This window comes from Giraffa tippelskirchi, chromosome 11 (assembly GCF_054371585.1).
Source record: "Giraffa tippelskirchi isolate mGirTip1 chromosome 11, T2T-mGirTip1v1.2.pri, whole genome shotgun sequence".
Lineage (NCBI taxonomy): Eukaryota > Metazoa > Chordata > Mammalia > Artiodactyla > Giraffidae > Giraffa > Giraffa tippelskirchi.
Genome location: NC_137285.1, coordinates 102,787,337 through 102,812,523, shown reverse-complemented (window position 1 = coordinate 102,812,523; position 25,187 = coordinate 102,787,337). Strand labels below are relative to the sequence as shown.

Here is a 25,187-nt window from a genome sequence, read left to right as displayed (position 1 = left end):
TGGTACAAGGTAGCCCACGTAAAACTTCAAAATGAATTCATTCACTAGATGATAACTATTTTCAAAGAAAAGAAAGGTTTTAGAAGTGAATGGGGGGAAACTTACCACCCTATGACAAAAAAAAACACACACAAGCTCTCATGATGGGACTTTAGCTTTGGGATAAGCTAGTCCTTAGTCCATGTACTGAAATGTGACTAAGGCTCCCTAAACAGATGACTCCTTAGCATCATAACTTTAAAGGTATTCTGAACCTGAGGTCTACGGATAGGTGTGTACAAAATTTTTTGAGAGGAGAATTCAACCTTTTCAAAAGATTCTGAAAGATCTTAACCCAAGAAAATTAAAAAAAAAAAAAACAAAAAAACATGTTAAGAACCAACTGATGAAACTAGTAAATAAGAGCCTTCTTTTCTTTATATATAACACAGAATGGGGGGAAAAAAAACTCAAGTCTTTACAGAAAGAAGTTTCAAGGACACACTATTAGTACATGCAAATTGATGACTTAGAGGTGTATAGGAAAGTACTTGATTCAATTCTTCTCCAAGCCAAAGGGTTACACACTGCTACTTTGTTTCATTGGTGGCTAATTGGTTCTGAGAGCCCAGAGGCCCAATTTGAAATGCAGGCAGTGGGCAATTACCGTAAGTGCATGAAAAGGACAGCAAATAAAACAAGAGCAAAGTTCCTTGCAGTGCCACTAAGCTTAATAACCTGACTAGTTCCACTGCCTTTTTTAAAGCATGTGGCCCACATCACCACCTATAAAAATACAGCCAAAGAGACCACAACCCTAGGCCTCTTTCAGTCCAATGGCTTGCCAGTCTCCAGTTTCAGACTGATGCTAAAGCATATCTGCAACTTCTTAAGTTGGCTACATAGTCATCAATTGCTACATAGTCATCCCAACTCCACCTTACAACTGTGGGGACCAAATAAATACTACATGTAAAGTGCCTAGAGTAAGTGCTCAAGAAAAGACAACTTCTCCTCCTCCCCTTGGAGGGTCTCTTCTAGCCTTGTTCTCAGCCTGCACATGGTCATTAGGTCTCTCATCTCTGGTATCTTTTTACTTGTCTGTTATAAATAACTCCTGAGTTGCTACCCTCTATTTAAAAGTTTTTATTGGCCTCATGTGGTTAACACACTCCAATAACTGACTTCTTCCCATCTGCCCCTCAATTTCTTTGACTTGTGCCAATTATCTACTTTATTCCCTCTTATATATTCTTTCCTCAATAGTACCTACTGTTCTAGAAAATTCAAAAACAAACAAACAACAACATAATATTAACTGGTTTTCCTTCTTATTTCCACTCAAATAACATATCTTATCCTAAAGACCTCTTCCTGAACCAAGGGTGCCTTTCTGCGCATTATCCTTCCTCTTAAAAATAGACACTCAGATATTCACATACAGACAAGGTAGAAGTTTTTGCCACAAAATGCCAGGGACAGATCAAGGGGACCACTTTAACAAAAACAAATGTGAAGCTTTCTAAGTTTTAAAAACCAATTACCTAGGAATAAAATAGGAAGACACAACTAAACAATACATGAGAAAAAGACATGATGGAGTTGGAGTGAAAGCTCAACAGTGTGACGAGATGGCCAAAACAAGCTGATGTCAGCTTAAGAAATGGTGTCTAGAATGTGAGAGAACAAGGGTCCCATTGTTTTGTGAAGTAATTATACTGTATGTGCATTACTATGTTTAGCTCTCAGGATCACATTTTCAAAGAAACATTGGGAAGATGGAACCTGTCGAGGTGGAAAAGAAATCAGCATGATGAAAAGCTGAAAGATCTATGAAGAAAAGAAGAATGTTAAAAACATCTGGGGACATTTCACCTGGAAAGGTTCAGACCTGAGAGGTAAGAGGAAAAGGCATTAAAAAAAAACAACAACACTTTTTGACTATATTGGGGGTTAACAAGTAAAAAATTTTAGATTTACTCTATGTAGCTCAGGAGAGAACTGTAACAAGAAACTTTAGTGGTTCTGTTTTCATCCCATAATAAGATCTAACGGTAAGATCTATGTTCAAAATGCAGTATGTTGCTTTGTGAGTAGTAGGCATCCCATCTCTGGAAGTAATCAAGCAGAAGTTAGGTGATCATCTGTCAGGGATTTTATAAGGGAGACTCCTTCACCTTTTCCAACTGGGATGATATGACTCTAGATCTTCAGCATTAACAGTTTCATATACCAACAATGACAGTTTAACTACTCACCAGATTCTTTTCAATATCTTGATCTGTGTTTACCTCTGAATCAGTCGTCTTAAAGTCAGTCTATAAAGAAAGAAACGATTACATTCAGAACTGTTCAGAGACATTTTAAAAGGCAGAATTATATAGTCCTTTCACTGAGAAATCTGTCACAAGTAACTGAGAAATTAACTTTTTGTTCTTTCTCCTTATCAGCTTCACAGCAAGAGAACTGTAGTTCTGGCAAATGCCTTCTGACATCCATGCTGCATTAAGCACTTATCCCACAAAATAACCTGAACAAGACCCAACAACTGATGGGGAGACAACCCCAAGGCTGAAACAAGAATTTTGGCCCCTACAACTTATTGTGCCCATTCTTCTTTCTACAACAAAGCATATCAGTCACTAGAAGGCAGGAGACACTGTACTTCTTAAGATGTAGGTCAGAGAATTAACAAGGATTCCTCCTGCAAGTGCGAAGATGGGAAATATGAATGCTAATAACCTATGCTCATCAATTACTCAGTGCAAGTGACTGTAGTAGGTCATGAAGGTCCTAGTCGCCATGATTAGATGCTGGCTGTTACTTATGGAACACCAGTAACACCAGAATGCAGTTATCACAGAGCACCATATGAGAGTAGTATGAGAGTTGCCAGTAGAAGAAAAAACAGAGAGACGAGTAGTTCTCCACCAACTATGAAGAAGTATCTCCTGCCCTCAAAAAAAAAAAAAAAATCAAAAGCCCGAATTCCACGTTAGTAGTAGAAACTTGATACTTGACCTGGACGGCAATGTTCTGAGAAAGCTTCAGGGAAGAGCTATCCTGATCATCATCCTGATCCACTCTGACTCCTTCAACCCCATTTGCTGGAGGCACCACAGGTGGGAACTCCAAGCCTGGGTCCCTGCTCCCTTCCTTTAGGATGGAGGCTTGTGGGGCCTTCTCTTCAGGACAATTCCCGGAGGCAAGCTGCTCTGTATGGCACCCTGCCTTAAGAGACCGAGTGGCGGGGTGGAGGCTCTCCTGGAGGCACGAGTCCCCCTCCTCTCCTGCCGTGCTGGCCACGTCCTTCAGATCAGACTGAGACCCACCGCCAGACAGACCAAGGGCCGTGGCTATCAAGTTTTCTCCTAAAACCGCCCGGTGCGCTGCTGAAGTGTCACCTGCTGATGAGCCAGGATTCTGCTCTGGGTGTTCCAAATGGGCATTTCTGTTATTCTCCTTGGTTATCGTTTGGTTACTTACACTCGACAGAGGCGAGTTCTTATGCTTCTGTGCAGGGTCTTTGGGGCTATGAAAACAAAAGATAAAAAGTTTCTCTCTTCAGCCAATCTTAAAGAGGCTGAAACATATAATACTTTTAATACAACCACTAGAAGAACAAGACTGGCCTGTATAAGCCCTTCCAAATTATCAGGATGAAAAGGAACTTAGCTTCCATTCAGTAATTTTGATCACACACACACACAGAGTACAGCACGGTGGTGAAGAATCTGGGTTCTGGAGACAGTCCACAATAAATATTCACACATGAATGACTCTGGGGACCCAGAAATTGGGGGGGTGTCAAATTTAATAATTTGGGGGAATGCAGATGAAATAGCCTGTTAGACTATTTCATTTAGGTACATGTACTACTTTTTTTACACATAATATTTTTAATAAATAAAATAGTAATTTGGAAATTGTTTTTATTTCACTCGCGTTTCACAAAAATAATTCACACTCAAATTCCCTAGACAGATCTTTGACCAGAACCACTTTTTAGGTTCTTCAACAGCTTTCTAGAGCAAAGCATCACTACTTCATGCTGCCTGAAGTACAGACAATTTTGAATCCAAAATTGAAGCTGCCAGTAGAAATTTTATCCCAGATGACACATGTATAACACTGGAAAAACTGTTTTATCATTTGCCACAACCATTAACATACTGTTTTTAAGAGAGATCTTCAAAACCTATTTATAAGGACATCCAACATTCACAACTCTAAGTCTTTCACCCAGTAATAATGACTATATCTGCATTAAATTCCTTTGCCATTAAAAAAATTAAAACTGATTCTGTCCAGCAATACCCTTAAGGACTCCAAACCAGCACTGACTGAGGCTTTAGATCATTATGCCTTTCTTTCCTCAAGTACCTACTTTTCTAGAAAATTCAAAAACAAACAACAACAACAAAATAGTACCTACTGTTCAAAATAAAACAACAGAGAGCATCTTGTGACATGAAAATCTTTATAAATGCTCTTTGCTGACTCCTTGCTGGGATCAGGTGGGGTACAGGGACACAAATTATAAATTTGGACAAACACAGTACCTAGGTGTGAATCCTGACTGCTATTTACTAGTGGTTTAACTCTGGGCAAGTTATTTAACTCCATTTGTAAAACAGAAATAATATTACCTACCTAATAGGATTATTGTGAGGATTACATGAGATAAAGCATCTGAAGTATTTAGTTCTGGCATACAGTAAACACTCAATAAACCTTGGCTGCTATTATAATTACTAGTAGTATGTGCCTGTTTTGTTTTGTTTTTTTAAGCTTCACCATGCAGCATGTGGGATCACGGATGGAAACCATGCCCCCTGCATTGGAAGGGCAAAGTCTTATTAACCAGTGGACCACCAAGGAAGTGCACTATTTATAAAATGAAGAAGCAAGTTTATGGTGAGGTTTTACTTAACTCCTGTCCCCATTACCCACTAACAAACCTCGCTTCTTCACTTAAACAGATATTTATTAAGTACACTGGAGTCAGACAAGCCTGAGTTTAAATTCTGACTCCAACACAGTATGGTAACCTTGGGCAAGTTACTAACCTCTCTATGTCTTAGTTTTCTCACCTGTTAATGGGAATAATAGTATTAGCACCTATCTCCTGGGATTGTTAGAAGAATTAGATGTATTAACACAGAGATGCTAGGACACTGTTATCTATTGCATTAGGTCCTACGTATTCTACAAAAGTGTTAAGGTAGCTAACCTAGTACAACATTATACATAACAATGGTTTAATCACTATGAAATGCAAGGCTGGGTAACCATAATCCCAGTCCTCGAGTTTAGATGGAAGGCAAACTACACATATAAAGTAGTATGTCATACTAACAAAGCTATCTATTTATCTATAGATAGAGATGTAGATCCACGTATATATACATATACAAAGCATACACATATACTAAGTGTGTGTGTGTATACACACACACACACACACACAGGTACAATATATAAACAGATAGTCCATGTAGGAGAAGTTGGGAAATATTTGCATTTTCAAATAAGTTTGACCAGCTGTATTCTAATCTATTTACTCAACAAACAATTAGCATGTCTGCTAAGTGTCAGATACTGTGTAGGGTACCAAATATACAAATATAGATCAGACAGTCCCTACCTTTAAAAAAGCTTCATCTAGGGCAATGCCACTAGAGCCAAAAAGGAGAAAGACCAACTACACTTCTTTAAGAAGCCCATCTCCAAAGCCCTCACCCAAACGAAATCTACCCAGTCAGGAGTCCACATGTTACCTTAGACCATCTGGGGGACCTTCGTCTGGTTTGGAAGCACAGACACTAGACGAGGATTCCGGAGGACTGGGAGCAGTGGCCACCATGCCAGCTACCTCAGATGCTGCCATCGTGCTCTGCACATTCAGAAACAAATTCCAAGATCTCAAAACAAATGTATCTTTCCCCATCAGAATGTTCATACAGCAGAATCACATCAGGAAAGAAACACAAAGAAAAAGCTGGGCTCCAGGAGAAAATACTTAAGAGTATTCCTCAATAGGATATAAAAAGAGCCATGACATGCAATAGGTCCCAGGGGACATCAATCCTCAAACATCACTATATATATCATTACATATATTACACACACATATATATGTGTGTGTAAACAACACTGTATATGCCTGTGCAAAGCTTTTTCAGTTTAGGAGAAATGCAGTCTCACAGACTGTAAGAATCCTCCAAATGATACACATACCGACCTTGCCTCATATCATTTTCAAGCGATGTGATTTGGGGCCTAATATCAATGGTATCCTATGTTTTAAAATCATTTTATGCCTGTCACATTAAAAGCAATCTCCTTTAATATAAGTAAAGTTTCCTGGAAGCATTCTTGTGGGAGAGAAAAAAATAGTATTTAATTGGGCAATCCAAGTATCTTTTACTCTGTGTTCTCCACAGATGGGAAAAGTTTGACAACCACTGACTGTGGAAAGCACACTCTTCAGAGTTACTGGAGGTTCAAAAGAGTATGAGAATCTCAGTTACTCCAGCATGAAAATGAGAAGCTGAAAAACAGTAATCCAAGTAAGGGAAGTGGGGCACAGGCCCTTTTTTTTAGATCAAAAGGTCATCCTTTATGTTGCAGGACAAATTCATGGCCTTCTATGGTGAAAAGATAAAAAGAATATGGGAGAAGGGAGGTGTAACATAAGGTTAGTTTAAATTCTTGTTTTTATTTTAACAGCATCCCAGGTACATCCCTGACCCGCGAAGAGAGCACAGGGCAGGCATGGAGGCTGGCCTGTGTCAACACTTAAGTCCCAGGCTATCGTTCCCCTGTGCCTCAGTTTTCCCCATCATACAAGACTCCCAGGAGAAAAACGGGCCCGAGATCGCCATTACTGTTCGCACAGGTGCAAAACGTCCTGCCCCATCGGAGTCCGGGCCGGGGGTCCCCGGCGCTCGGTCAACAAAACCACAGGTCACGGGTCCTACGTGCAACTCGGTGGCTGAGAGCGCAGAGGGGAGGGGGACGGGGACACCTGGCAGGAGGCTGCGGCCGGGGCGGGGGAGGGGGCGTTAGGTCGAAGAGGCCAAGGAGAGCCTCGCACCGCAACCCGGCGGCGGCCAGACGGCGACGCCGAGAGCGACGGGTCATGAGGGGAGATCCGGGGACGGTCGCGAAAGGGACAATGGGGGGAAGCGACGCCGAGTGGTCCCGGCCGCCCTCCACAGGGAGGCTGGCCCCGCCGGCCGCTCCCTCCGGCCAGAGCCCCCTTCGCACCTTGCCCTGGGCCCCCCGGTCAGGCTGCCAACCCCCCGTCCCATTTCTAGGCCGGGACCCCCGTGCCCGTCCCCGCAACTCCCTCCACGCCCCCGCCCGCAGCCTCGACCCCCGCCCCTCGCGCCGCAGCCCCTCGCCCGCGCGCCCGCCCCGCACACACCTCCCGCGCCGCGCCCCCGGGAGCGAACGGGGGAGGGACGGGACGCACCTGAGCGGGCGGAGCGGGGGGGAGGGGGCGGCCGAGCCTGGGGGGAGGGGTCGAGCGCCGGCCCGCGCGCGCGACACCTCCCACTTCCGGCGGCACGAGCGGCGGGGGGCGAGGCTCGGCCCGGGAGAGGAGAGGCCGCGGTGGCACCCGCGCCGCCCCCGATGGCGCCCTCTGGCGGCCGGAGCCGGCGCGGTCGGGGCCGGGGGACGGCGCGGCGAGGGACGCGGACTTGGCGGAAACCGCCCCCCCGCGCTAAGATGCTAGTGGATTCCGCCCGGGCGCAGGGACTTGAGAGATGGCGACCACGAGAAGGACTTGAGACCTGGCGGAGGGAGAACCCCTCTCTAGGAAGGTTATGAGGCAAGAGTCAGGGTCATGGCGGCCAGAGAGAGAAAAGGAAGAAGTGTTGTTTTAAAAGTCTCAACCGAGATGCCTTGTCCAGAGGACGCCATGAGGGAGAGCACCGGCCTTATGGAGAGAGTAGCTTCTGAAGATGCCCCGAGGAGTCGGGGCGGTGGGCCAGCCGCCGCACACGCTGCTGCCTCAGCGGAGGACGCCCGGAGGACCCCCCCCCCGCCTCCGCGCCCCTACAACGTCGCCGGCTGCTCCCGGCCACTCACTCGGCCCGGCCGGGGGCCCGCCGCTGATTGGCTGCGCCGCCGGGCGGAAGTGATGCTGCTGTCACCGGCTTCTCAGGCTCCCGCGGAGCCGCGAGTTTCCGCAGGGGGGCGGCGGCGGCGGCGGCGGCCGGGCCGGTGAGTTGGGAACTCGGTGGGGGCGGGGCATTGGAAGTCCGGGTGCTCTAGAACTGGGGAGGGGGGGCGGGGGTGGGGGAGTGCAGTCGCTGTCTGAGGATGAGTGAGTTGCCCAGAGGCTGCCTTCATTCCCCGCGTGTGCGAGCCCAGGGAGAAGGGGCCACGGCGTCCAGATTCCAAGATCGTGCGGGTCCTCTGAGGAGAGGGGGGGGCCCTTTGCACCGGGCATGGAGGCCAGCGATCGATGAAACTGACCTCTGGCAGGCAGCCGGATTTCTAGGAACAGGTTGTAGAGGTTGCGAGGTTCCCAAGAGGAGGAGGAGGACAGCCTCTTGGGAACAGGAATCTTGGACTGCCCTCCTTGGCACCTAAGAGCTGTAGAGACACGCCTAGTTAGTTGGGGCGAAGTTGAGATCTGCTTTCAGAGGATATCTAAGGTTCCTTTCCCAGAAGCCGAGGGTGGAGGTGAGGTGCGGGGTAAAGTACTGCCCTGCCAGAAGGACTGGAGGATATGGTGGTCAGGTTTCTCCTGTCTTCCGGAAATCTGTGGGCTCCACTGAGACGGAAGGAGCCCTTACCCAGTTGGGTCGCTATCAAGTTATCTCACAAGAATTTTGTTTTGCTTCTGTAAGGCCTGCAGACTGGGAAGGACACCTGAATGTCTTGGGACAGTGGAGGCTGCCGGAGGGCAGGGAGGTATTTTCCTGGGAACCAGAGAGAGAAGGAGATACATGGATCTGGGGAGGGAAATGTTAGGTGGCAGAAGTTCCTTTCTTCCTTTCAGAAGAGACTTGTGTACAATACCCATATTTCCAGACTGATCCACTTGGGTATGTGTGGGTGTACTAAGCCCTGCCTCAAGGTGACCCCCCTCCCCTCCCCAGCCCAGGTAGAGAGCAGATGCTTCCGAAGGAGCTCAGCCACCAATAGGGACAGACATGTTCCACTGCCCATTCACCTGTCCCTGTCCCCACATTTGCCCACTAATTTGGCCCTTCTGTCAAACTATGGGTGGCAGTCCCAGGTTTAGAACACTTCACAGCCAACTTGCTGAGCTAGTGACTAAGGGAAGCCCTGTAGTGGTGCTTTCCAATCCCCACCCTACCCACTTGCCTCTTACTCCTGTTCAATTTTGTTTGCATTCTGGGCTTTTCCCCATTTTTCCCCACCTCCTCCTACTCTTACTTCCCCTGGCGTCCTTCACAGGTACAGAAACCAGGAAATGAGCTACCACCCAGACTTCTAGGAAGCAGTACTACCTACTTTTTCGTTCTTTTTTTTTTTTTTAATTTTGGCTGCACCAGGTCTTAGTTGTGGCATGGCAGATCTTTAATTGCTGCTTGTGAAATCTAGTTCCCTGACCAGGGATCGAACCCAGGCCTCCTGCATTGGGAGCACAGAGTCTTAGCCAGTGGACCACCAGGGAAGTCCTCTATCTACTTTTTCAAGAGGAGTTTTGGGTAAGAGTTCAAGCCCTCTTCTAGGCATCTAGGAAAAAAAGAGAAAAGGATGGCCTCATGTTGAGGATGAGAAGTAGGGTTTCTGGGTTTTGTACCCATCTGGCCTTACTATACCACTTTGATTCCAGTCTGTGACCTCTCTGAGATTCCTGCAAGTGATCATTGGCAGTTTCTTTGGTCACAGATCCCAGGGTTCCTGGCTAGCCTCTGCCTTCTCCACTGGGTTTGGGAGGACACTGTTTCTTATTTTCTTGGGGCCTACAGGTTTGCGCTCTGTGCTGAGAGTCACCGCTACTCACAGCGGAAGGAATGCCTTTTCTCCATTTTCACAAAATGAGCGTGAGGTGGTTAACCAGACCAGAAGCTCAGCCTCACTCTGAGTCCAGGTGGGAATGGGGCCCCACTGTGGGAAGTTAGCCCTCAAAACCAGCTGTCTGAGAAGTCAGCTGTGAGAAGATTTCTGTCCCCTCTGAAGAAGGGAGGAGGGTCTCTTCTAAAGAACAGTCATGGAGCTGCCAGGAATTGGCAGGAGTGATATGACTTCTGAGCTCAAGATGGCAACAGTGAGGAAGAACAGTGTGGTGCCTGTTAGCAGCTGGACCTCCTGCTTGATTGTCTCGTGATAATCATGCCATCGAGGGACCCACTAGGCTTAGTGCTGGCCCCCCAGACCCCCCAGGGGCTTATCGCTGTTGGTCAGAGATCAATGTGATTTAAAAGAAAGGATCACATGTTTAATGATTTAAAAGGCATGGGTTAGGAGTCTCCGGGTGTGATACGTTGGTGCTCGGTCGCCCCCTGAGATTCCTGCCGTTACCAGCTCTCTTACCTCTGATGTCCTTCTCTTTGTCTGCAGCCTACTGCTCTGATGCCGAAAGGGAGGCAGAAAGTGCCACACTCAGATGCCCCCCTGGGCCTGCCCACGGGCCTCTGGCTAGAATTAGCTGGACTCTTCCTACTGCTTCCCTGGGTTATGGGCCTGGTGGGGGCAGGTGGGCCCAGGGCCCAGGGCCCAGGGGGGCTAAGCTGGGCAGTGCGTCTGGATGGTCCGGAAGGCGAGGGGGCAGAGGAGTTGCTGGAACGGCGGGCAGATGCTCTGGCCCAGGCGACGGGGCTGATGAACGCGGGCCGCATCGGGGAGCTCCAGGGGCACTACCTCCTGGTCCAGCCAGCAGGGCATCGCCAGGCCCGGCAGGTCGAGGCCATCCGGCAGCAGGTGGAGGCCGTGCTGGCCAGGCATGAAGCTGTGTGCTGGCACTCAGAGCAGAGGCTGCTCAAGCGGACCAAGCGCGGCGTCCACTTCAATGACCCCAAGTACCCACAGCAGTGGCATCTGGTGAGTCCAGCCCTGCCGCTTCCAGCTTCCGACAGCCGGGGCGGGGGGACGCGGTGCTCTAGTGGGCGTTTGTCTGTGTTGCTCTTCAGGGGCCTCCCATCCTTTGCTTGAGGAGACATTTCCGTGGGCTGCGATGGTGGGCTTCATCCTTGGGCTCCAAGTGCCCTGTGCTCAGTTCCAGAGAGCCAGAGGACTGCAGTGGCCTGGCGCAGGTGCTGGCGCCAGGCCGCCCGGGCTGCCTGCTGCCTACTAGCCTGTGCCTTTGGGTGCGCTATTTAACCTCTGTTAATGGAGACTGTAATGTTTACAATTACAGGAACTAATGTATTTGTGCTGGACACATAGGAAACACTTTACAAGAGTTAGCTAGTAACGTTATGTTATACAATGTTAATATAATGTATATCATGCCTGTGTGGGGTTGACTAGTAATGTTATATTATACAATGTTAATATAATGTATATTATGTGTGCAGTGGGTACTAAGTTGCTTCAGTCATGTGCTACTCTGTGACCCCATGGACTGTAGCCACCAGGCTCCTCTGTCCATGGGATTCTTCAGGCAAGAATACTGGAGTGGGTTGCCATGCCCTCCTCCAGGGGATCTTCCCAACCTAGGGACTGAACCTGCATCTCTTATGTCTCCTGCATTAGCAGGCAGGTTCTTTACCACTAGTTCCATCTGGGAAGTCCCAATGTATATCATGCAGCATGTTATTACCCAACCCTTAACCCTAGTCACTGTTTCACCCTTGTTGCCCATGAGAGATGCCGAGCTTTCCTGGACATCTGGGCTGTGGCAGAGCTCTCACAGGTCCCTCCTTGGCTCCGTCCCCACCTACCCCTGTTTGTCCACCCCTCTCTCTGGCTCCCTGACAGTGGCCAAGAATGAGAAGGGGCTGCTCGCTGTACTTGTCTCCCTATGGGCTGTGCTGCACATCGCTGGACTCCCAAGGCTCAGGGAGCAGTTCCTGACCCCGTCTCTCCCCCAGAATAACCGGCGGAGCCCCGGCAGGGACATCAATGTGACGGGTGTCTGGGAGCGCAATGTCACCGGGCGCGGGGTGACCGTGGTGGTCGTGGACGACGGTGTGGAGCACACCATCCAGGACATCGCACCCAACTACGTGAGTGGCCCTGGAATCAGTCCCGCCCCCAGGCCTTACCTGATTCTTGATGTTGCCTCAGGCCTATTCCCTTTCCCAGGGACCTCTCACTGGGCCAGAGGAAAGGGCCTGGGAGGTAGGATGCTGTTCTTCATCTGCTCCTCTCCCCCAGGCAGCCTTGTGGCCTGGCAGCTAGGACACAGGCTCCAGCTCATCAGAGAGATACTTCCTGGTTCCTGCTGCCACTCCCTGCCCTGGGGAGTAAGGAGTGGCCCTGGGCAACCTTCCTCTCCACAGAAGTCCCAGTGCCTCCCCCTCTGTAAAGCCTGCCCTTTAAGCAGCCAGAAGCCTCTTTTATGTCAGGCTTCCCACCATGGAAGCAGCTCCTGGGCATATTTCTACAATAATGGCCAAGAGAGAAGTTTGCCTAGAGCTCTAGCACTTCTCCTGGAGCTAGTAGTAAAGAGCCTGCCTGACAGTGCAGGAGGCCTAAGAGATGCAAGTTCAATCCTTGGGTCAGGAAGATCCCCTGGAGAAGGAAATGGCAATCCCCTCTAGTATCCTTGCCTGGAGAATCCCATGGACAAAGGAGCCTGGCGGACTACAGTCCATGGGGTCGCAAAGAGTCGGACACGACTGAAGCAACTTGGCACAGCACAGCACAGCACACAGCACTTCTCAGCTTTGCCCTAAGGTGTCCTGTCCTTATGCAGCCCATGTGGTTGGTAGAGATGGGCCCGCAGTGTTGGCTCAGAGCCCCAAACCCCCAGTTCTCTCTCCCTGAGCTCCAAGACCTGAGCGGTTGGAACCAGTGAGTGAGCACATCTCCCCCCTTCTCCCATGCCACGTTTCAGAGCCCTGAGGGCAGCTATGACCTCAACTCTAATGACCCTGACCCCATGCCCCACCCGGACGTGGAGAATGGCAACCACCATGGCACGCGGTGTGCGGGCGAGATCGCTGCCGTGCCCAACAACAGCTTCTGTGCGGTGGGAGTGGCGTTCGGGAGCCGCATAGCAGGTACCTCCGGTCCAGCCTCAGTATACTCACCCCCTCCCCCAGCCCCGTGACTGCAGTCTTCATCTTCTGTCCCTCCTCCATGAATTCCAACACGACTTTATTTCCCCTTCAACACACAGCAGAAAGCAAAGGGTACACTTATAAATAGGTGTCTGCAGGACAGATCGGTTCATTGATTTTTTTTCTCAGTGCTTTGGTGTTTCCAACATGTTTTTAGCAGCAAACCCCACTTTAAAAAGGGCTTCGCAGGTGGTTCAGTGGTAAAGAATTCACTTGTCAATCACTGTAAGAGACACAAGAGATGTGGGTTTAATCCCTGGATCAGGAAGATCCCCTGGAGTAGAAAATGGCAACCCACTCCAGTTTTTCTGCCTAGAAAACTCCATGGACAGAGTACCCTGGCAGGATCCATGGGGTCACAAAGAGTCGGACACGACTGAGCACACACGACTATGTAAAACAACTAAGAGCGTGAAAATGAGCTGGATGAGAGATGGAGGCCCAAGTGCACCTGCTCAGATTCCCCTTCCCTTTTTCTGATGATGGTTATGCCCCATCAATGCTCAACTCATTGTAATGATAGCTCCTTTTACTTATCCACGTTTTTGTATTTTCATGGTTTACCAATGGCCTCCTCATCACCCCTTCTTTCTTTATCCCGTGTGTCTGTGGAGGCCCTTCTCCCTTCTCCCAGCTCTCTAGCTCCCACCCCTCCTGACGGTCACTGTCTGCTCTCCATCCTTTCAAGAGAGCTGAGTGACCCTGGCCCACACTGGGGTAGTTCTATGGCTCCTCGGCCTCTCGAATCTTTTTCCACCAAGGCAGAGGGTGAAGGGAATGGATGCAAACGCCTTCCTGGTGATTTCTCATAAACGCTTGGAGCCTGCGTTTACAAGGCTGGAACAGGTTGGCTGCACTCCTCTTATAGTCCAGCAGGGGTCAGCAGCCCTCTCTGTAAATGAGACTACAGAGGGAGGCAGCCCAGGTCCCTTCTGAAAGCTCCACCAGGATGTAACCTACCCCATCTTAGAAGGTGAGACTAGACATCCACGGGAGGAGCAATGGGCTGAGAACCATCTGTTGAATACCCTCTTGTATGTCAAGCACCGCTACGGTGTTTTACGTGATAAAGGATGCGTGAAAAAAGGGAACTTTGGATTCCCTACCTTCTAGCCTATGCCTCTGCCCACCAGACCCCAGGATCTGTAAAGTCTAAGACTTAGCATTAAGTTAGAAAATATTTCTGGCCAGGTACATGCACATGGTATAAAAATTCAAAAGATCCTAGAGCACTTAGAAAAGTAAGTCTCCAGTGTAGGCCCCCACCACCACATGACTCCCCATCTAGGAGACCAGCATCATTGAGGAGCTGGTGTGGCCTACACTGCCTAGGTATCCGGGTACTGGATGGACCCCTGACAGACAGCATGGAGGCCATAGCGTTCAACAAACACTATCAGATCAACGACATCTACAGCTGCAGGTGAGGTACAGCCAGGAACAAGGTAAAGGGAGGCGGGGGCACCAGGTGAATCCCCCAACCAGAGACACTGGTGTGGGGGGGGCTCTCCCATGGGGTACAACCTGCAAGTCCACTGCCCTCATTTCTCCAGCCCCTAGCTTCTGGGTTCTCCATCTTAACCCCCAGGTCATCCCCGTGATCAGGTTGCCACACAAGGAGTGCTCCATCCCACCTCATGTTCACTTATTTAACAAACTCATAACACTCTGGAAGAAACTGAGGATTCCTGTCCTGCCACAACTGGGCTGAATACCCAGTGCAAAGCCCCGCCGCTCCCACCCAGAGACACACCAGCAGCTCCAGGTTATGGATCAGGCAGGAAGGGGGTGGATGATAAGGAGGAGCTGAGGTTGGGCTGCTCCCGCTGCGTTGACGGCAGCCTGTTCTTCCCCAGCCAGCGTCTCCTGTAGATACACGACGTCATCCACATGTAGAGAAAGGACAGAGAACTCCTAAACAGCTTACACAGGTTGTCTACTTCCTTCGCAGGTGCTCTGCCATCAAGCCTAGAATTAGCTCCTTCGGTGGGGAAGGGGTGGCCTCTCATCCCTTTCCACCACTCTGCACTCCCTGGGGACCTAAGAAGGGGTTTTTAGGAGCAGGTTAGAGTAGTCCTGAACTGGGAAAGTTTCCAAGGACAATAATGTTAGCATATCCTTCTGTTTTCCACTTTGGAGTGAGGGCCGGACTCTTCCGTCCTTTCATTACCCAAGTCCTGGGCTGGAGCCCTTGGGAGGAGGGGAAGCACCGGCGCAGAGGGACGGCCCACTGAGGCTGGGCTGGGTGGGCAGCCACGGCCTAGCCCTGGCTCTTCCCACTGGGTCTCTCCACAGCTGGGGACCAGACGATGACGGGAAGACGGTGGACGGCCCCCACCAGCTGGGGAAGGTAGCTGGGAACCGTGGAGACTTTGGGGACCAAGTTCGCCCTCTTCATTCCGTTTCCGGAACTGCTCCCACCCTCCCCCAGACCTGCCTTGTAGCCCCGACCCCTCCTTTGGGAACAGTACTCCTGCCCCAGGGTGAAGGGGTGAGGGGGACATTCTTAGAATGGAGCGGTGCTTTGCTCTGATTTTGTGCTCGGCTCCTCATTTCTGGCCCCACCTTCTCTGATAAGCAGAGCACATCCATCAAGCAGTTGTTCCACTAATAGCCCCCTTACCTTCTTAAGTCCATCTTTAAGTCTCTTTCTCCCTTGTGCAATTCCCTTGGGGTTTTTTCTTTTCCTTCTAGAAGGGGACAGGAGGGCGAGTGGCATGGAAGGTAGGGGTCTTCCTGTGAGTTCCTCAGCTAACTTGGGTGTTTTGCTCTTCAGGCTGCCTTGCAGCACGGGGTGATGGCTGGCCGCCAGGGCTTTGGGAGCATCTTTGTGGTGGCCAGTGGCAATGGGGGCCAGCACAATGACAACTGCAACTACGATGGCTACGCCAACTCCATCTATACCGTCACCATAGGTAGTGGGCCCAGTGGTCCCACATTGCATGGGTGCACACGTTTGTGTGTGTGTGTATGTAAGAGAGAGAGCAAGACTCAGTAGTGGGGAAACTTGTATCTGGGGGTTTGTGTGTCACTTAGAGGTGACTGGACCAAGTATCTCAGTGTGTGTGTGTGTCGTGTGTCACTGAGGGGTGAAGAGACTGTGTATCTGGGTGTGTATGTGTGTGTCACTCAGGTAAAGGGACTGAATATCTGGGGGGGGGGTGTGTGAGAGGTGAGGGGACCATGTATCTCAGTGTGTGTGTATGTGTGTGTCAGGGGTAAAGGGACTGTATATCTGGGTGTGTATGTGTGTGTGTCAGATGTGAGGGGACCATATATCTCAGTGTGTGTCACTCAGGGGTGAAGGGACTGTGTATCTGGATATATGTGTGTGTGTGTGTGTGTGTCTGTCAGGGGTGAGGAGACCATGTATCTCAGTGTGTATATGTGTGTGTCACTTAGGATTGAAGGGACCATGTATCTGGGTGTGTGCGTGTGAGGGGTGAGGGGACCATGTGTCTCAGTGTGTGTGTATGTATGTGTCACTCAGGAGTGAGGGGACCATGTATCTGGATGTGTGTGTGTGTGTGTGTGTGTGTGTGTGTCACTCGAGCTGAAAGGACTGTGTATGTGTGTGTTCTTCAGTGGTGAGGGGACCGTGTATCTGGATGTGTGTGTGTGTGTATGTCCCTCAGTGGTGAGGGGACTGTGTATCTGGATATGGATGTGTGTGTGTAAGTCACTCAGGGGTGAGGGGATTGTGTATCTGGATGTGTGTGTGTGTGTGTGTGTGACTCAAGCTGAAGGGACTGTGTACGTGTGTGTCCTTCAGGGGTGAAGGGACCGTGTATCTGGGTGTGTGTCACTCAGGGGTGAGGGGACCGTGTATCTGGATGTGTGTGTGTGTGTGACTCAGTGGTGAGGGGACCATGTATCTGGATGTGTGTGTGTGTGTGACTCAAGCTGAAGGGACTGTGTATGTGTGTGTCCTTCAGGGGTGAAAGGACCGTGTATCTGGATGTGTGTGTGTGTGTGTGTGTGTGTCACTCAAGCTGAAGGGACTGTGTATGTGTGTGTCCCTAAGGGGTGAAGGGACCATGTATCTGGATGTGTGTCACTCAGGGGTGAGGGGACCGTGTATCTGGATGTGTGTGTGTGTGTGTGTGTGTGTGTGTCACTCAAGCTGAAGGGACTGTGTATGTGTGTGTCCCTAAGGGGTGAAGGGACCATGTATCTGGATGTGTGTGTGTATGTCCCTCAGGGGTGAAGGGACTGTGTATCTGGGTGTGTCTCTCAGTGGTGAGGGGACCGTGTATCTGGGTGTGTGTCACTCAGTGGTGAGGGGACTGTGTATCTGGGTGTGTGTCACTCAGTGGTGAGGGGACTGTGTATCTGGGTGTGTGTCACTCAGTGGTGAGGGGGCCGTGTATCTGGGTGTGTCCCCAGCTTCCATGTGTCTGTCTGAATGTGTGCACAGTCTTCTCTTCAGACTCTGATAGTGAGGAGGAACCAGCCCTGCTCTCAGGGGAGGTCAGGACTTCCTTATTAGTTATACCCCAGAGCACTTTCTACCTATCATCCACGGTAACCCCCTCTGCGCCCCCAGCCCCCACCTCCACCACCACAGCTGGTTAGGCCTCTGCTCCAACCTCTCTTCCCACTGGTCACTTCCCTCTTGCTTGAAACCTTCCCTGACCTCCCTGCCACACCAGTCTAAATTAACTGCCTTTTACCTGTGCTCCCTACTGTAGGCATTTACCATCCCAGCTGTATTTACTTCCCTGACCTCCCCCCGACTATGGGCTCCCTGAAATCAGGTCTGTGGCCTTTCCCCACAATCCCCATCTCTCACTCACACAGTGTGTGACTCGTGGCACATAACCGATAAGTAACTGATAAACGTGAATGGATGCGTCCTTGTCGAGTGGCCACCCCCTGCAGTCTGCTGAAAGAATAGTCTCGGCACAGACTACCCTCTGCCATTTGAGACCACTTGTCCGGGGGAGGCGTGTGGGTACTTGAAGGACTTGGACCACTGAGATCATTTTTTAAGCCCAGGACCAACTCCTAGACGATAACTCAGAGGTAAGTCTGATGTTCTCAGACCCTCACCTCTGCTCCCATTTCCCTGTTCCTCCTCCAGGTGCCGTGGATGAGGAGGGACGAATGCCTTTCTACGCGGAGGAATGTGCCTCCATGCTGGCGGTCACCTTCAGCGGTGGGGACAAGATGCTCCGGAGCATTGTGAGTGCCCTGCCCCCCCCCCCGGCCCTCTGCTCCCCACCCTCGGCTCTCAGGATCCTCTTCCCTAGCAGATCTGTTTCCCTAAGAGTCTGCCCCTGTTGGTAGAATGGAGTTGAGGACTCTAAGTATATCTGTGTAAAGGGTTTTTAATCTTTAAATTTTTTAAATCTTATTTATGTATGTGTAGCTGTGCTGGTCTTCCTGTTGCACAGGCTTTGCTCTCGTTGCGGCAAGTGGGGGGCTCTGTAGTTTCAGTGTCTGGACTTCTCACTAGGGGCTTCTCTCATTGCAGAGCACGAGCTCTGGGGCACATGGGCTCAGTAGCTGCAGCTCCCAGGCTCCAGAGCGCTGTACGGGCTCAGTAGTTGTGCCGCAAGGGCTTAGTTGCCCCGAATCATGTGGAATCTTCCTAGCCCAGGAAATTGAACCTGTCTCCTGCATTGGCAGTCAGATTCTTTACCACTGAGCCACGAGGGAAGCTCCTTCATTTTAAAGTTTTTAACTTAACAAATATGCGTATCTTTATAGGAATCACCTTGAGCACACATGGATGAAAGAACCTTTCAAATGTCTTTCTTTGGTAGAATATGGGCTTTGGCTAATTTCTATGGGCTTAAAAAAAAAAATCATCATTGCATTGCTATGCAGTCCTTACATAAATACTGCGAGTTCTGATCCTGTTCATCCTCAGGAGTAAAGCTAGTGGTTGTCTGCACTGCATGGGTGAGAAAAGGAGTCTGGAATGTCCCCATCAGCCCCAGAGACAGCTCTTTTCTTGGAGCTGGCCTTGGAGTCACAGCAAACAAGAGGTTGGAGCAAGGAAGTGGAGTGTCTCAAGCTGTGGGAACCTGTGAAGGAATTCAGAGTGCAGTGACTACCCCCAGCTGGCTCAGCTCCAGCCCATCATCCTAGAGCTCCCTGCCCATCCTGATGCCCATAACAGAGTGACCCGGGGACAGGGGGCTCTCAGGCAGGGCTGGGCTGCAGCCAGCTGGTGTCACATTTCTCCAGTGGCTCGCGCTTGGGAGGACTCTGTGGGGCCGTTGGGAATTGGGCTGCTGCCTCTGGGTCAAATTCTGTTTCCCAAACTGAAATTCTGTTTTTGCTGCTCAATGACTTCTGGTCAATACAATGTTCCAAGGCTCTGGGCCAGGGGACCCCAGCCCCTTCCCCTACCCTGGGAGAAGAAAAAAGGGAGTGAGCTAAAGTAAGCAGGCAGGAGGCTTTGCTTAACAGACGGGGGTCTGGGTGCAGAGGGGCACCACCCACTCCCAGCCCAGGCCAGGCTGGAGGGGGAGGAACAGCAGGAACATCCTGGCAGGACTCTTGCTCACCCCAGCCACAGTCGGGGGCCGAGAAGTTACCAGATATACTAGTTCCTCTTGTTCTGAGGTGCCTGTCTTTTCTCCTCCGGACTCAACTCCACTTCACCCCCACCACTTTCCGTCTGAACTGTAATTTGTCCAGAAATGCAAAGAGAGTTTGTTCAGCCAACCTGCCATCTTTGGGTTGTCCCTGTCTTGGAAACCAGTTGCCAGTTTCTGTTCAATGACCAGCTTGTGGGGCTGCCTCCCTGAGGGCAGGCACAGAGGCACACGCCACCCCACCATCTGCTGCCCAGGGCTCCTGCCACCAGAGGCAAGTTCACGGGCCTCCCATCTCCACACTGGACTGTGACTGTGAGGCTGTTTCCTTAACAGGAAAAAATTAATCTGCTCCCTGGCACAGACCAGGCTTCCCACCCTCACTGAGACTTCCACTTGGAGAGTTTTTCCCTTCTCTTCTGAGAGCATGGCGTCTGAGTGGAAATACCATGTCTTGGCAGCTGCTGTAACAGCTGGAAGGTAATCAACAAGGACAGTGGAGAAAGGGCAGCTCTTGGCAGAAGGTAGTACCTTGGTATCTGACCCAGGAGAGAAGCTTGGAAGGAAAAGATGTTCTGGTGTTAGCATGGGCACCACGTGCTAGATCCAGAGGGCCACAGGCTGGAGTGGATTCAGGCAGGGCTCTCCCCGGCTACACCCTCTGTGGCTCCAGGGAGGATGAGAACATGCAAAGAACTGGATGCCAGACAGGTGCTGTGTCCCTCCCCCTCAACCCCCACTCCCACTCTCACCTCCCACCTCAGAACTGCAGGTAGAAAAGGGGGACCCGAGGCACTTGGCCCTGAGCAGGGAGGTGGCCTGGCCTGTCAGTCGCCACAGGCCAGGGTCAGCAGCGGTGCAGTTGCTCCGCCCATGCTGAGCCCACCAGTGGGCGAGGGGGACGGTGTCCTTTCCCTGGGACACACTCCCTTTGTTCACACTGACGTCAGGCCAGCCCCGTCTCTGAGCTGCCAAGCTGGAGTTCCTCGCCTGGTGCCGTCACTGTTGTCCCAGCTCCAGCTGGGGGCCCCCGGAGCTCCCCAGCCACTCCTCTGTCTCCATGGCTGCAGGGGCGGTGGGGGGGATTGAGGAAGGGGTCATCAGCTGAGCAGGAATCAGGACACCCTCCTCCACACATGAGACCTCTCCCCTCTCCACCTCCTTTCCACACAACTGCAGCCAAGACCCTCAGAGTAACTGGTTTTTCTCAACTCTCCAGAGATTCTCCTGTGAGGCCCAGGAGGATAAAGAATCTCCTTCGTCCTGACCTGCCAGACAGAGAGGTCCCCAGGAGGCTTGCTCGCTCGCTCGTTCTGAGGACCCGCCCTGCCCCCTTGCCCCACCGCCTCTGGGAACTCAGGCCCTAACCAGCCCCCGTCCCCTCATTCCGCTCCTCAGGTGACCACCGACTGGGACCTTCAGAAGGGCACCGGCTGCACCGAGGGCCACACGGGGACCTCGGCCGCGGCGCCCCTGGCGGCTGGCATGATAGCCCTGATGCTGCAGGTGCGGCCCTGCCTCACGTGGCGTGACGTCCAGCACATCATCGTCTTCACGGCCACCCGGGTGAGCTCTTTGCAGGCAGATGCGTGGCCTGGCCCAGCCCACCTCAGAGTTTCGGCCCTAAGGCCTTGGAGGTATCAGGAGGTTCAGGTTCTAGGTGTCCCAGGCGGTCGGCACTAGTGTCTCCCAGAGTTGCGTTCCTGCAGAAGCACTGCGGAGACCCCGCCAAGACCGTAGACCTGAATTCACCTGTCCTGTCCCGCTGCTGCCATGTCACCTGCAGAGGAACATTCTGGGCGGGCTCCCAGTTCCCTCTGTAAGCAGGCCATTGGGCTGGTGACATCACGGGGCTTTGCCCTTTGTCCCAGCTTTCCTCAAGGAGTCCCTTCCTAGCAGCCTTGGTGGGAGAGTCTGGGCTGGATGGGCCATCAGGGAGAGTGAGACACCTAAAATCTGCAAGGCTCACCAGGACCCCTGTGCTCTCAGTACGAGGACCGCCGCGCCGACTGGATCACCAACGAGGCCGGCTTCAGCCACAGCCACCAGCACGGATTTGGCCTTCTCAACGCTTGGAGACTCGTGAACGCCGCCAAGGTGAATGGCTGTCCTGTGCGGAGGGGCCGAGGGGGCAGGCCAAATGCCTGAAACACTGCCTGGCACGTCGTAGGTGCTTAATAGATGTTCATTCACCCGATACGCGTTTTACCCACAAAGAAGCAGACTCAACACTCTATAAAGTTTCTAAACTGAGAGGAGAGTAAATGGGACCTCAGTGTCACGTGGAGCCCTCAGGGTGCTCAGCTCCCCGTCTGCTGCCCTGGACACAGCGTGTCCCCCGGCTGTTGTGTTATGATGCCATAGGGAGCAGTCTAGGGTGTCCACAGAGGGAAAGACAGTGATGATTAAAGGAGAAATAGAAAGAGTGCGGCCCTAGGGGTCAGGCAGGCGAGGTTGGGTGTGCGAGGTCTGTCTGTTTGTTCATTCGCCGCCCCCTCTTCCTTTCACAGGTCTGGACATCTGTCCCTTACTTAGCTTCCTACGTCAGCCCTGTGTTGAAAGAGAACAAGGCGATCCCGCTGTCCGCCCGCCCCCTGGAGGTGCTGTGGAATGGTAAGCGGTCAGCAGAAAGGGGGTTAATCCCGGGCCAGAGGCTCAGGGCGGGGTGACTGAGAAGTTAAACTCGTCCTCCTGCTGGTCCTACCCCTTCCTTTAGGAGCTGAGCTCCAGCCAGATCTGCGGCGTTCTCTTTGACCATTTTAGGACATGTTGCTGCTTCTGAGTTGGCTGGCCCCCTGGCTGCTTGAGAGACCTTTCTCCTGAGTTACGGGTGGTGGGAGGGAGCTGCTGAGCAAGCCATTAGGAAGGCTGGCGGGAGGGCTGGACCAGGACCTGGGGAGACAGGCACAAGTCGAAAGACGTTCATTTGACTTCCATGCTAGGAACTTGCCAGATGATCTTCTGCAGCCCAGTGGGCTTTGGATGAAGTGAAGTAGCTGGGAATGTCTCCCTTTGATTCTCAGGCTTGTCTAATTACAGAGTCAGCTGGGACCTGTTGGGGGAGGACAGAGGAGTCCCCAGAGGGCTCTCTAGACTGGAGTGGCCCTCCCTCCACCTCTGCCTCCATTCCACCCGGGGCCACGGGACTGTCCGAAGGGGTGAGGGCTGTCTGTGGGCAGTCCAAGACGTGATCTCGTGTTGAGCCCAGAGGTTGAACCCCTTCCCAGAAAAGAGGGCGGCTGGGCTGGGGTACTGTGCTAGAGGATCATCTCTCTGCGGACTTCCCAGAGTTGCCACTGGAGAGTTTTCCATACCTCCAGTTCTTTGGGGATTTTTTTTTTCTCAAGGAATTTTGACAAGCAGAGTTATCCACTGTGTTTTGTAAAGTTGGAAGCATGTCATGCTTTGTACCCAGGTGGAGCTTTGTCCTCACTGTTCCCATCCTCCTAGGAAGTGATCAGACCAGCACAGTGGCCATGAAGAGGGATGGCCAAAGATGGGAGCATAGAAGGGAGGGTTGGGGCTGCTCCCCTGGCTTGGGAAGAGTTCCGTTGTCTCTCTCCCTAACCATGTCCAGCGCTTGCCCAGTTTCCCCTCTACGTGGAAGGAAATCCATGGGCCCGGTTCATTGCATTTTCCGTAAAAGGAATGCTATCTTGGAAAGGGCATAAAGCATCAGCCAAGGCAGAGGAGTGTAGGAACATTCCCAGGAATGCAGTTCAAGTAGGAACCTTGGGGCTTTGCACTCACATGTCTTGGAGACAGTACATCTTTTAACTTTTATTACCTCCTATCCAGAGCTGCTGCCTCTCATTTAAGTAACAGTAACCCACAGTCACATCCATCAAGTGAGGAGGTCAGCTTAGAAGTGGGTTAGGGTCCTTTTCAACTTCATCATCCTCTGCCTCCCACTAACCAGGGATGTTCCCCCGGCATGTCTGACAAACTTCCCTTGGTAGAGAGGGATCTGAACACTGCTTGTTTGTCACAAAGAAGCAGGAGAAAGAAGGACAGATTGTCCTGGGAGGAGGAGAGCAGGAGCTGGAGTAGGGGAGAGAAAGATGGAGAGAAGGGAGGTGGACTCAGTGAGTTTTGCTAACGGAGCCCTTCACTGGTTTGGAGGGCGGCCAGCAATCTGCTGATCTCCAGGGTCAGCAAAGGTGTCTTCCCCTCTGTTGGTGTGACTCCAGACAGAACTGAAGGTCCAGGCTTGTGGGCATTCTTGGAAGCTGCAGGAAGTCAGTCCAGTTCACGTAGAGCTGAGCAACTCAGTCCCAGATGGTCAGCAAACCTCTCCCCCTATGGCCAAGTGATAGTCTTTCCCACCAAGACCTGGGCAAGTCAGTGTCCAAGGGCTGGCAGGTGAACTTTTTTGTAAGATAGAAGGAGATGAATATTCCTGAGATGGAAAAGGAGGTGAAATGCCAAGACTCTAGAGGAGTGGTGACCAAGAGAACTTTCTATGATAATGGAAATGTTCTCTATTTGAACCCATGTCCCCTACATTGCAAGGCAAATTCTTAACCACTTGACCACCAGGGAAGTCCCTGTAATTGATTTTAAATAGCCACATGTGGCTGGTGCCACCTTCTTAGGCAGGGCAGCTCTAGAGCAAGACAGGTTGTCATTTCTCCCCATTGGCAGGAGGGCCCCTCAGTTCCTGTAGCTCTGACTCTGGGTCTGAAATGTCTTTGGAGGGCAAGAGAGAGGGTGGGGCTTGGGAGGCATATCTAAAACACAAGGGAGCCTGTGTGTATTTACAGAAGATCCCTGAACACCTCTTGCAAATACCCTTTTATCCTTGTTTGCAGCCCCAGCTGGCTGCCACCATCCCCCGCCACCCATGTTTCAGTCCTGTTCCTTCCTGGCTCCAAATCTTCCTCTCCTGCCCAGTCTTAACCTCCCCATTGATTCCTCCTTCTGCCTTCCAACACCCTCAGTACATCTGTTAGGAAACACTTTTAAGTCCCTGACTGCCTCCAGTTAGTAACCTTTTCAAATGAACTAACCAGAGCAACTGCTCACCTTTATCACGCTCTCTCCACTGCTGATGACTTACTTCATCCCTCTTCATCCCTCATGAAGACTTACTTCGTGCCTCTCTCAGGCTCAGACCCGGGCCAGCTCACAGCTCATCCCGGTCGATGATGCTCAGCCCTGTTGTCAGACTGGATTAACGAGGCCTGTGTGGCAGCCTTCCCCCTTCTCCTCCTCCTCCTCCCTGCTCCTCCTATGGCTCCGGTGACCTCCTTTGCTCCATGGTCCTCTTCTGGCTTCTCTGCCTGAGGAGCTTGGTTTTCTGTTCACTCACCTCATTACTTCCAAACCATGAGTTCCTTCTGAGACCCATGCCGTGTTCTTGACCCTCCCTCTACGTCTTTGTCCTCGATGGCCCAGTTGTACTTAGGGCTTTAGCTGCCACCTCTCCACAAATGATTCCTAG

The 25,187-nt window shown here is 51.3% G+C and overlaps 2 protein-coding genes across 16 annotated transcripts in view; one reads left to right on the top strand and one right to left on the bottom strand.

Moving 5' to 3' along the window:
- RNF214 (ring finger protein 214) overlaps positions 1-8,081 on the bottom strand; it is a 47,393-nt gene extending 39,312 nt beyond the window's left edge. For 2 of the 9 annotated variants that reach the window (XM_081546470.1, XM_081546476.1), the window contains exons 1-4: positions 7,885-8,081; positions 5,760-5,875; positions 3,001-3,511; positions 2,238-2,297 (exon numbers count right to left, since the gene is read on the bottom strand). In XM_081546470.1, coding sequence (XP_081402596.1) covers positions 2,238-2,297; positions 3,001-3,511; positions 5,760-5,875; positions 7,885-7,911 — 714 coding nt within the window. In that variant the 5' untranslated portion in view covers positions 7,912-8,081. Of the gene's footprint in view, positions 1-2,237; positions 2,298-3,000; positions 3,512-5,759; positions 5,876-6,869; positions 7,110-7,251; positions 7,320-7,411 lie in introns of those variants that run through there. The other 7 variants (XM_081546471.1, XM_081546478.1, XM_081546477.1 and 4 more) reach the window with 7 other exon arrangements.
- A 72-nt stretch (positions 8,082-8,153) lies between these two features.
- The window catches only part of PCSK7 (proprotein convertase subtilisin/kexin type 7), a 26,394-nt gene continuing 9,360 nt past the window's right edge, over positions 8,154-25,187 (top strand). For 2 of the 7 annotated variants that reach the window (XR_014070042.1, XM_081546467.1), the window contains exons 1-12: positions 8,154-8,214; positions 9,939-10,060; positions 10,531-11,010; positions 12,003-12,137; positions 12,971-13,136; positions 14,529-14,619; positions 15,492-15,546; positions 15,973-16,111; positions 18,280-18,380; positions 21,143-21,310; positions 21,734-21,841; positions 22,255-22,357. Coding sequence is in view for 5 of the 7 variants with exons in the window: in XM_081546467.1 (XP_081402593.1) it covers positions 10,543-11,010; positions 12,003-12,137; positions 12,971-13,136; positions 14,529-14,619; positions 15,492-15,546; positions 15,973-16,111; positions 18,280-18,380; positions 21,143-21,310; positions 21,734-21,841; positions 22,255-22,357 (1,534 nt within the window). In the remaining 2 variants the exon portion in view is untranslated. Of the gene's footprint in view, positions 9,045-9,518; positions 9,675-9,938; positions 10,061-10,530; positions 11,011-12,002; positions 12,138-12,970; positions 13,137-14,528; positions 14,620-15,449; positions 15,547-15,972; positions 16,112-18,279; positions 18,381-21,142; positions 21,311-21,733; positions 21,842-22,254; positions 22,358-25,187 lie in introns of all 7 variants that reach the window. The other 5 variants (XR_014070043.1, XM_081546469.1, XM_081546468.1 and 2 more) reach the window with 4 other exon arrangements.